The sequence below is a fragment of the Copadichromis virginalis genome, linkage group LG7 (genome assembly GCF_057382275.1).
Source record: "Copadichromis virginalis isolate Kocher_CV1m ecotype Utaka linkage group LG7, C_Virginalis_male_GT1.1, whole genome shotgun sequence".
Classification (NCBI taxonomy): domain Eukaryota; kingdom Metazoa; phylum Chordata; class Actinopteri; order Cichliformes; family Cichlidae; genus Copadichromis; species Copadichromis virginalis.
The window spans coordinates 49,394,204-49,406,438 of record NC_140624.1 but is presented as its reverse complement, the minus strand read 5'-3'; the positions used below and the strand labels follow the sequence as shown (position 1 = coordinate 49,406,438).

Sequence of the window (12,235 nt, the reverse complement as noted above, 5' to 3'; positions counted from 1 at the left end):
GAGAGATACATGGCTTGCTGAAACAACACCAAAGTGACATCACTTCTGTCTTCCAGCATTGTTCATGAGGGATCGAATGCAAGCATGTGCCCAGAGTCCTCACCTTTCAGTATCTCTAATGGTGAAACAGGACAACCTATGGAAGAAACTAATTTCTGCTGCTTGTGGCCATAGTTCAGGGGTTTGTGATTCAGTAGATGGAGCAGCTGTTTGTGCATAAGAACAGACTTCTAGCCCTGAACAACAACCCAAAGGTAGTTTAACTTATCCATTTGCAGAAACACCCCAATTTCCTACTCATAATGCAGCATCCAACATTTTTCAGGTAGGAAGCAAGGCTTCAGGCTTGGAGGGACTAACTCTACTCTATGCTGCAGGAGTTCATCACCCAATTAGGCCAAGAGGAACACATCATTTACAAAAAGAAAAGATGTGATCCCGAGTCCACTAATACCCGTACTTGTCAATATTAAGTGCTAAGAAGACAACACATTGACACTACAGAGATATTTGATTACATGTTAATGCCTAAACATTGGTTAAACTTTTGCAATGAAGTTGCAGTGAAGTTAAAATTAAGATTTTTGCAACTTCATTTCAGTTTTTGGTTTTAATATCAGTCTTGTGTTTTTGTTTCCGTATGGCACCAAATATCTGGAGGTTTGTTTAATAATGTGGATGTCTTTATGATCTTTGTGACACAAATTAAATTTTACTTCTATATTTACTTCTATTTTACTTCTATATATTAATTCACAACAACAGTTGCCTCAAAACCCAACCCAAACATAATGATGAGTTTACTGTACTGAAATGGCATCCATAATCACCAGAACTTAATCCAACAGTGAACCTTTGGGATATTCAAATGACAAATCTGCAGCAACTGTATGATGCTGTCGTGTCAATATGGACCAAAATGTCTAAGGAATGTTTCCAGCCCCTTGTTGAATCTGTTGAAAACAATTGAGGCAGTCCTGAAGGCAAAAGATGTATCTAATAAAGTGTCTTGTGAGTGCACACATTAGAGAATATGTTGTTGTATATTAGAGTAATTTATTGCATGTGCTGCATTTTGTCATCTGCCTTCTCAGACTTTGGTTCATCAATGCTGTAACTCGCAGACAATCCCTCCACAGTTATCAATGGCAGACTGAACTATCAGTGTGTGTGTGTGTATGTGTGTGTGTGGGTGTGTGTCTGTGTGTGCTTGGCCTGAGATAACTGGGGTCAGGAAGGCACCAGTCATAGGACAACCAATGAAATATTTATAGGAATACAACACTAGAAGGTTTTACTGTACAGAGCAAATTCACTGTATATAACTGTGACGGCAAGTCTGCACACACGAGTTCAAGACATCACCAAGAAGATATAACAATAAAGAAAGTGTCTACACAAGGACCAGTTCTTCTTTTAGTTTATTCATGTTTATTTTTAACCATGAGGTGATTTTAAGCACCCTCACTGACAATCCTGTGTGGAGTATTGTTCTCTTCCTGGGATCTAGTCCTAATTGTTTTTTTGTTTTTTTTAATACAGTTTGACATTTAGGTTCTCTTAATGTTCCACACACACTCACAACTGAAACGTAGTCTAAATAAAGGTTTACATTATTAGCGACTGTTTTTAAATCTAAAAAATCTTGACCTCCAACTGCTGCAGACGAACAAGTGAACTGAAATATCCCAATCTACGATATTTCCTGTGTCTTTTGTGATCAATTCTCTGGATAAACAAATGTGTTCTGAAGACAGGTAAGCTGCATATACTGGCATGCAAGTTTTTCATCCATCACCGGGATGCACAACAGGATTCTGTGGTATGATGTCCGTCTGGAGTTAATTAGAAAAGCTGTAGTGGTTTCCTGTACACTTACTATGCATCTTACAAAGCTTATTGCTAGCTAAAGAGACATTTTATTGATTAACAGGAAGCAACACATAACGCACTATTTCTTCTCTATCTTGGAAGGCGTCAGCTGAAACCATACTGGTAATAGCCGGCAGGAGAAGTGTATTTAATTTTGAGTCTGTTGCTCTGGTGGCACACAGACACAGAAAAATCTAAAAAAAAAAAAACAAAAAAAACTGTTTAATACTGTAAGGCTTCACCTAACTGTCTGCTGGAACTCCTAGATGTCTGGTGGATGCAAAATATTGATCCAACAGAGCATTTATTTGAGATAATATTATTATGCAACACTGATGTTGTCTGCCTTGCGCTAGAAAGAAACGATGATGGTACCTGAGGCTTCCAGTGGAACATTTCAGACATAATGTGGTTTTAAATATGCTCTTAAGGTAATAGCACGTAGGTTTTGGGAAATTAATAAAAATAAACAGTCGTGATGACAGAGACATTGATTTGAAATGCATTTTGAGCCGACTAAACAATGGCATGTCGCTCCTTGGTATTTTCTCACCAGCTAAGCTCTTTCAGGATTTCAGAAATTTAACATTTAATTTTCTTTTTACATAAATATAAAAACCTATTTAAAGTGTATACCAAACTGATTTTGAATCTAGTTTTTGAAGCTACTTTAAACTGTGGCTCATTATTGCACTGAGCTAATAATGATGGCATAAGCTTTTTACTAGTTTAAAATGTCAGTAACCTTCGTGAAATTTGTTTGAGTTGTCCACAGAGGGAATACCTAATTGTGTTGAATATAAGTACCTTGCATAAAATTATATAGCTTCCATGTCATGTTACTTACTGGTTTAAAATCTTAAATGTGCAATTGCACGGCCCACAAGCTGCACACTGTGTGGTAAGGTTTTGTCAGTAATGTGAAAAATACAATTTACAGGTGTAAAGTTGACATCAAAGACATGCTAGGTTATTGTGGCCTTGGCCAGTTTGTTGCATCCATGGATCCTGCATGGTAGCTGCCCCGTTATTGTAGTTTCCCAATAGGGATGAATAAATATATCTAATTTGTTCCTCTTAGCAACAAGGCCAAGTTTAAAGATGGATGTGGTCCAATTCATGAGTATAACATGGTGATGGGTTCACTCAAGGGACCTACAGTCTATATGCCATCCATTCTCTTCCGCATGTCCAGTTCAGGGTTGCAGGGGGGCTGGAGCCCATCCCAGCTGTAATAGGTTCAAGGTTCAAGGTCCTTTATTTGTCACATGCATAGTTATACAAGTATAACACACAGTGAAATGTAGCCTGACACGCTCCTCGACATGTGCAAAAAAAATTGGGGGGGGTGTAGAGGAAAAACGTATATATATATATATATATATATATATATATATATATATATACACACACACACACACATGTAGTATATACATTGGGTGAATGTGCAGTAGTAGCATTAATTAATGACATTAACACCATAACCAGATTAACGCGGCAAATCTCCGTTAGCGAGTCACCCCGTGCGTGGGGCTGCATGATGCTAATGTGTCAATGAGCTAACCGCGTTGACGCCGTGCAGCCCCACGCACAGGGCGATCCGCGCTAACTCGCTAACGTATATTTGCCGCGTTAATCTGGTTATGGTGTTAATGTCATTTTAACAAGATTAACGCTGACAGCACTACAAATAAGTTAAGTATACAGAGGTTTGTATTGCTACACAGAGAGCAAATATACAGATGTACTATGGACAAATGTACAGATGTACTGATATACAGCTGAACTGTACAGCATACAGATGTTCTATATTGCTATACAGACAGGCAGATATACAGATGTACTATGAACAAATATACAGATGTGCTACATATTCAGATGTACCGATGTGTGGTTAACAGATCTAGTGCCATTGTTAGGTGTGGCTGTGTGCAGACAGAAATAGGACCCAAGGTGCAGACTCCGGAGACAGTCGTGAACTCAAAAAGGCTTTAATTTGGTACTCAAAATATAACATAACTGAAAAAACTCAAAACAAACTTAAACTGGAGGAATGACAGAACACACAGCTAGGAAAACGGTAGATCGCGACACGGACACAGAGAAACACAGGGCTTAAATACACAGAAGGAGCAATCAGGGAATGGGTAACAGGAGGGAAACACAGCTGGGGCAAATCAGGCCTAACGAGACAAGGGGAAGCAAAACCAGACACATTAACATCAGACATGGACTTTCAAAGTAAAACAGGAAACATAACACAGACTCACAGGCAGGCACCACAGAGGGAACAGAGACGTGGGACCAGGGCAGACACAAACACTGACTGAACACGGGGATATAGGAACTAAGGATACACGGAGACGTGAACTAGACAAGGGGATACAGGTGATAGGGGAGACAGAGCAACTAAAGAAGACAGAGACATAAACCATAAGACAGAACTCAAAGAAACCAAAGACTAGAAAGTATAAATAATATAATAAACTCAAAAACCCTAGGTCAACGACCCAGGCATCCTAACAGTACCCCCCCCCCCCCCCCCCCCTTAAGGGCTGGCTTCCAGACAGCCCAAACCAAAACACCAAAACAAAAAAAAACAAAAACAACCCAACCAGGGCGGGCGGCGGGGGAAACAGGATGGAGGGCTCGAAACAAAACCAAACAAGGAGCCAGAAACAACAACAAAAAAAACAAAAACAAACAAACAATGGAGCCCGGAAAGCAACAGAACAAAACACAGGAACAAAGTCCAAAACAACAACACTAAGGCCCAGGCATAGTCCAAAAGCTAACAAACAAAAGGGCTCACGAAAGGCGCAGAGGCCCCGGCAACAGACTCAAAAAAGTTCAGGGGGCCGGCCCGGAGGCTGACGGCACAACAGTCCAAACCCGGGCAGGTCAGGAGGCCGGCCGGGCGGAAGGCACCGGCGGCGACCGAGCAGATCAGGAGGCCGGCCGGGCGGGAGGCACCGACGTAGTTCAGGGCAACGACGTCCAGTCATCGGCCGGACAGGACGTGCAGGACGAGCAGGCCGGACAGGATGTGCAGGCCGGACAGGACGTGCAGGCCAGGCAGGACGTGCAGGACGTGCAGGACGAGCAGGACGTGCAGGACGTGCAGGACGAGCAGGACGTGCAGGACGAGCAGGACGTGCAGGACGAGCAGGACGTGCAGGCCAGACAGGACGTGCAGGAACAGACAGCATGGAGACCTCAGGAGCAGACGAAGCTAAACACTCGGAGGCTGGACCAGGCGGAGCCGCAGAGGCTGGGGCCGGACCAGGCGGAGCTGCAGAGGCTGAGGCCGGACCAGGCGGAGCTGCAGAGGCTGAGGCTGAGGCCGGACCAGGCGGAGCTGCAGAGGCTGAGGCTGGGGCCGGACCAGGCGGAGCTGCAGACTCGGAGGCCGGACCAGGCGGTGGAGCCGGTGGTGGCTGAACGGCCTAGCCAGAACCATCAGCAGAGACTGGGACGTGCTGGCTGGGTCCTCCCAGACCCCCAGCTGACGAGGCAAGAGGCTGAACGGGCCCCTCGGACCCTCCAGCGGAGACAGGTGGCTGAACGGGCCCCTCAGACCCTCCAGTGGAGACAGGTGGCTGAACGGGCCCCTCGGACCCTCCAGCGGAAACAGGTGGCTGAACGGGCCCCTCGGACCCTCCAGCGGAAACAGGTGGCTGAACGGGCCCCTCGGATCCTCCAGCAGGAAGAGACGGCAGAAGCGGTTCCTCGGACCCTCCAGCGGAGTCGGGAGGCTGAGTAAACAACTGAGGCGGTAACTGAGCAGGTGACTGAGCCGATAGGTGAGCTAATGTTCGAGCTATGGACAGAAGTTTAAGTTGTATTGACTGTTGTAACGATGGCAGTAATGGTGGGTGAGGTGGTGGATGAGCACTAAGCTGAGCTATGTCTTCCGAGCCTACGGAAGACTGCTGGACGGGCTCACCCGAGCCTCCAGCGAGGACAGAAACCAGTGCAGGGGCCTGCTGGGCAGTAGCCGCTCCCACCCGCGGAATAGGCACGGGCGCAGAGACTAGCGGAGCCTCAGCTGGCCTGGAAACTGGAGCAGGGACAAACTGGGCCCTAGCCCCCCTCACCCGAGGAACTGATACAGGTGCAGGAGATGGCTGGACCGCAGTTGCCCTGGGCGAAGGAGCACCGGAAGGCAAAGGAGCAGGCACACTGAAAACTGGCTCATCAAAAACAGGTGACGACCCTTTCCCACCACGTTTAACAGTCTGTACAGTCTTAGGTTTAGCAGTGTTCACAATCTCAGAAAAAACAGACTCGGCAAACTCAGGTTTTAATTTGTTCCCACCCCAACGAGCAGACCTCGAACTAAAAATCTCAGATGAATGCTTATTGTGATGAACTAGCGCGGGAAGATTCAAACCAAAACTGGCCTCCCAATCCAAATCCTCGTCGAGAAAAGAAATCCCAAAAGTGTCTGAGGTGAGTTCATAATCTTTACCGATCAACGGCTCAGGTGGAGTTTGGAAAGTGTAGTCCTTTTGACTCACCACTGGAGGTTGCTCAGACGTGTATGACGGCGACGTGAGCGCCGTTTCCTTTGGGCAGAGGTAGCTGGCGGCGTGAGCAACTGAGCCTCCGGTGCACAGAATGGTGACGCTGAGGCCGGAGCGTGAGCGCCTGAAGCCACGCGGAGGACTCCCACCTGAAGCGGCCGCATCTTGAGTGCCAGCGGAGCAACAGGTGGAGACTTCTGACAGCTCCGGGGACCGCCGAGAGCCAGCCGAGTGCCATGAAAAATGCGCCCGACGTCAGGGGTGAGCCATGGCTTCCAGCGGAGTTCCTCCTCCAGCTGGGCAAAGGCTGCTCGGCGTCGCTCCTGAAGTTCAATGTCTGCTGGGTCCATAGTATGGTCGCGATCTTCTGTTAGGTGTGGCTGTGTGCAGACAGGAATAGGACCCAAGGTGCAGACTCCGGAGACAGTCGTGAACTCAAAAAGGCTTTAATTTGGTACTCAAAATATAACATAACTGAAAAAACTCAAAACAAACTTAAACTGGAGGAATGACAGAACACACAGCTAGGAAAACGGTAGATCGCGACACGGACACAGAGAAACACAGGGCTTAAATACACAGAAGGAGCAATCAGGGAATGGGTAACAGGAGGGAAACACAGCTGGGGCAAATCAGGCCTAACGAGACAAGGGGAAGCAAAACCAGACACATTAACATCAGACATGGACTTTCAAAGTAAAATAGGAAACATAACACAGACTCACAGGCAGGCACCACAGAGGGAACAGAGACGTGGGACCAGGGCAGACACAAACACTGACTGAACACGGGGATATAGGAACTAAGGATACACGGAGACGTGAACTAGACAAGGGGATACAGGTGATAGGGGAGACAGAGCAACTAAAGAAGACAGAGACATAAACCATAAGACAGAACTCAAAGAAACCAAAGACTAGAAAGTATAAATAATATAATAAACTCAAAAACCCTGGGTCAACGACCCAGGCATCCTAACAGCCATGAATATATCTACAGTAGTGGAAGAGTAGTGCTCTGAACAGACTATAATAGTGAACAGTGTAAGTGTAAGTACGTACTATAACAGAGACTATGCTATGTCAGTGTCCTAAACTATAGCAGTCCCCAATGTGAGCATACAGTGAATGTTGAGAATGAATGACAATTATGATCATGGTCACTGGGAGGGATAAGGGGGAGGAGGAGTGGTTAAGTGAGTGTGGGGGAAAGGTTCAGCGGAGGGCTGAGTTCACAAGGGTGACAGCTGTGGGGAAGAAGCTGTTCCAGTTTTAACCTGCTGTAGCACCTTCTACAGGGCCCTTCTGGAGGGGACAAGCTGGAAGAGTTGATTGGCAGGATGAGAGGAGTCCCTGAGAATGATGTGTGCTCGGCGTACACATGTCTTCTTGTGGACATGCTCAATGGCAGGAAGTGGAGTCCCTGAGATGCGTTGGGCAGTTTTCACCACCCGCTGCAGTGCCTCGCGGTCAGCAACAGAGCAATACCCATACCAGGCTGTGACACAGTTGGTCAAGATGCTCTCTATTGCACAGCGGTAGAAGTTACCCAGTATGTCAGTAGACAGGTGGTTCTTCTTCAGTGTCCTTAAGAAAAAGAGGCACTGATGGGCCTTCTTGACTGGGCTGGAGATGTTAGTTGACCAGGACAGATTTTCAGAGATGTGGGTCCCCAAGAACTTGAAGGTGGAAGTCCGTTCAACAGCCGTGCCATTTATGTAGATGGGGACATGGGTGTCTCTCTTCTGCCTCCACAATGAGCTCCTTGATTTTGCTGGTATTCAGGAGCAGGTTATTGTCAGTGCACCATACAGCTAGGTGCTTTACCTCTTCCCTGTAGTCAGACTCATTGTTGTCATTGATGAGACCAATCACTGTGGTGTTATCCAGAAAATTGATGATGGAGTTTGATCTATACCTAGGCTGCAGTCACAGGTGAAAATGGAGTAGAGAAACGGGCTCAGCACACAGCCCTGTGGAGTGCCGGTGTTGAGTGTGATGGTGGTAAAGCAGTTATGGCCTGACCTAATATGCTGGGGTCTATTGGTCAAAAAATCCATGATCCAGTTACAGATAAAGTTGCAAGAGTCCAAGATCCATATTTTTAGTGATCAGTTTAGAGGGAATAACTGTATTATTGTAACTGTAATATTCTTGTTGTCCAGGTGTGAGTACACAGTAAAGCTCTGTGGATATAGCATTGTCTGTACTCCTATTGCTTCGATAGGCAAATTGGTGAGGATGTAGTGCGTGCGTGTGTGTGTGGGGGGGGGGGTGGGGGGGGGGGGGGTGGGGATGCTTTGAGGTGTACCAGGGCCAGTCGCTCAAAGCATTTCATAACTATGGGTGTGAGTGCTACAGGGTGATAGTTGTTCAGGCACGTTGGTGATGAGTGTTTCGGCACTGGCACAATGGAGGTGGTCTTGAAGCATGCTCGTACTACTGCCTGGACAAGCGACAGGTTAAACATGTCTGTAAAGACCCCTGCAAGCTGTTCAGCAAATGCCCGAAGCACACGTACAGGAATGCCATCAGGGCCAGCAGCCTTGCAAGCGTTGATACTGCTCAGTGCGTTATTGACATCTATGATGGTAAGAGTGAGGGTATAGGAGTCATCAGAGGGTAGGGTTTTGGCAGACTTTCATTGTTGTCCTTGTTAAAATGAGTGTAAAACTCATTTAGCTCACTGAGGGAGGACACATTCATGGCTGTCTGTGTGGCATTGCTGGCCTTATAGTCAGAGATGGCCTGAGTGCCCAGCCACGTGTCATGGGTCAGACTTGAAAAGGGTTCCTCCACCTTCAGCTTGTAGCTGTGCTTGGCCATCTTGATGCCCCTCTTCAGATCTGCCCTGGACGTACTGTAGGCCTGAACACCAACTGATCTGAAGGCATAAGGGGGCCTTTAGTAGAAGCCATACTTTCTTGTTCATCCATGTTTTCTGATTGGGTACATTGTAATCTGCTTTTCTGTGGTAACATTGTCAATTGTGGTGTTGATGTATTCCAGTACTGAGTATGTGTAAGAGTCGATGTGAATGTGAGAGCCACAGGTGGCCTGAGACGCAAACATGCTCCAGCCCAGTCCGTGTTTTTAAACCAGTCCTGGAGTACAGCATCTACTCCCGCTGGCCACACTTCGATTGTCTTCACTAATGGTTTCATACGGTTGATGAGACTCTTCTACAAGTTATGGAATCATGGTCTTAATTTTTAACAAGATTCCATCTGTAAGGTTTTATCCTTGTGTCGTGCACTGTTGAACCAACACCTCTACAAATGGTCTTTAGCCACAGGAGCCAAGGTTTTGGCACTGCCTTCATAGCTTTGAGCCATCCACGCAAAATGCAGATTGCATACTCATTGTGATTACAGTAACATCTGTTAGATTTCATGCAATTTGCAATAAACGATCTCCCACAGGCATTGTAAATTATTTGCGTGACTCGTTTAAACATCCTCCTCTTGAAAGGGAAACTCTTACAAAATACACATGTTACACAGCCAGCTACAAAAATACTCCTGCTCGCAACTTTCAGTAACAAAACTGACACTGTGACTCTTTAGTAAATACAGCAGCGGACATCAGTAAATCTGGTCTTAAATGTTCATTCTTCCCTAAAATTCTTCCTCAAAATTCCAACAGCGGAGTTGTGGTGAATTGAGGAGTGTGTCCATCTTCTGCAAATTGTAGTTTCAACACGGTGGACGCATAGATTAATATTGTTAAGGACACTGATCAAGATTGTTTGGATTCTCAGCCCACCACCTTCCCCCTTCCCTAAGTCTAAGTTATCAATTCTCCTGCTCACTTTTCCTCAAACTCAATGATATTTTCAACCTCAGGTAGGAAAGGTGAGTAAGAGAATAGTAAGAAGAAAAAGGAAACGGAGGAGGAGGGGTGAAAATGTGAGAGATACAATAACATCTGTGATGTGTAATAACTATATTTACACTTAATGCAATGACATTTTGTCATAACTACTGCTAAACAGGCAACATTTGACAAATTTTACAGCACAGACATCATATAAATAAATTTTAGCGATTACGCTGTTCTGTGTAACATGCTTTCCTCTGTAACACATCTAAATTACTGCATTGGCTGCATCTTGACAGTTTGCCAGTTTGTGGTTTAACTGAATTTCTTCTGACTTTAACTTCAAACGTGGTTTCACAGCAGTGTTGCACAGATGGATTTCTCTGTCAGCACAGACTTAAAAAGTGCTAACTTCAAAGATACAGACAGATTACAGATATCTATTCATTATTTTTGATATCTCTTTCTAAACAGAGCGGCGTAATAAGAAAAGGAACAGGTCACAAATGTGGCAGCTGTAAATATATGAATAAAATGCATGCTTCACAGAGCTGTTAGGAGGAGCTATTATGAACTTTCTGGTTAATGTAATAGCCATCCATTTAGCAATAAGTCAGGTGATGAACAAAGACTGTTGGACATCAATACCACACTCTCTAAGTACTGAAGACCTAATGGACCTGAGAGAGGAAAGCACTGCTCAGCCTTGTGATAAATGGACTCCTGCACACGCTCACATTAACTGTCTGGACGACCAGTGCAACTGCATTCAACAAAGTAAAAAAAAAAAAAAAGCTTTTGCTCACTACCTAATGCAGCTGAAGAATGGCAGCCTGACTAACAACTTATCAGGGCCAAAATAAAGTCTCAACGTGAGGTAAGGACAAAAAATTAATAGCTGAGGCTTCACAGCACTAAAAAAGCAGCCTTAAATGTCTACTCTGAGAAAAATGTCTCAGAGTTATACTTAGACCTAACTAGAGATGGCACGATACCACTTTTTTATGTCCGATACCGATACCGATATCATAAATTTGGATATCTGCCGATACCGATATGAATCCGATATAGTGTTTTTTAATCAACAAAACTGTTTTTTAAATATCTTGCTGCATTTTGTATAAGTTCATACTCAAGTTTAAAACAACAACTACACTAAAGCTATTCTGTTATACCTGTATGCAAAAAAAAATATTTCATAGTTCAGCAATACTGATCAATCTAATAAACTTAAACCTACACCATCCTCCCTATTCTGGTATTTTAAAGAGTACTTAGCATAAATATTAAGCAACCTAACTAATAGGGTTCCAACTCCCAGCAACAACAAAAATAAATAAATAAAAAATAGGGAACCACCCCTCACGCTCCACCTCATGATGCTTAATCGACGTAATCAACCTTAATTTGATGCAGTGTGGAAAAAAAAATGCACAGAAATCAATTATTTTTCAAGAAATATTAAATAGATTCAACATCTTTCTTCAACAAAATTGCAGACTGCACAGATGGTACCTTCCCAAAGGAAAAAGTATTATAGCTTACTAGGGTATATTAGACTTAATAGTCACTATATACAGTAATTGACTTCTATTCATTTTACATCAAATTAAAACTTTGGGTGTCAGATAATTATTTATTAAAAGCTAGAGAATAAGAAAGAAAAGTATGTCTTTGTGCCCCCTTTTCTCTGTTAATGCCCTATCGGCCCCCCTGGCTAAACTTTGCTAGATCCGCCCCTGCACAGTTACCAGCGTCAGCTACGTAGAAAAAGATCCTGGAGTAGAAAGTAATATTAAATACATTCTAACAACAGCTGATCAAGCTTAAACGTGCTGCTGTTGTTCAGCTGCTGGTTTCCTCTTTCTGGTGCAAAGTGGGCCAAAAGCAAACTAGAGACACGGACTCGCGACAGAAAAGCCGATCAGCTGATCGTTAAGCAGTTTCATGATTGAAGTAGCAGCAAGAGAGAGAGAGAGGCAGTCGCTCCATATATTAGTTGTTAAGCTTAACGCAGGA

At 44.6% G+C, this 12,235-nt stretch overlaps 1 protein-coding gene across 1 annotated transcript; it reads right to left on the bottom strand.

Moving 5' to 3' along the window:
• Positions 1-1,977: 1,977 nt before the first annotated feature.
• Positions 1,978-6,748, bottom strand: LOC146705973 (uncharacterized). Its single transcript, XM_085461026.1, has 3 exons — positions 6,601-6,748; positions 5,400-6,547; positions 1,978-2,040 (listed from the first exon to the last, which is right to left on the bottom strand). The coding sequence occupies exons 1-3, from the start codon at positions 6,746-6,748 to the stop codon at positions 1,978-1,980; spliced, it is 1,359 nt and encodes a 452-aa protein (XP_085317152.1).
• Between the last annotated feature and the right edge of the window lie 5,487 nt (positions 6,749-12,235).

Bases quoted from the DNA above. Each gene is read 5' to 3' on its own strand.
- LOC146705973 (XM_085461026.1), bottom strand. From the start codon at position 6,748: ATGGACCCAGCAGACATTGAACTTCAGGAGCGACGCCGAGCAGCCTTT. The intron at 6,548-6,600 runs GTCAGAAGTCTC...CGGCCGCTTCAG, and splicing joins TCTCGGCGGTCCCCGGAGCT to GTGGGAGTCCTCCGCGTGGC. The intron at 2,041-5,399 runs GTTCAGCCTCTT...GTGTGCCACCAG, and splicing joins CTGGAGGGTCCGAGGGGCCC to AGCAACAGACTCAAAATTAA.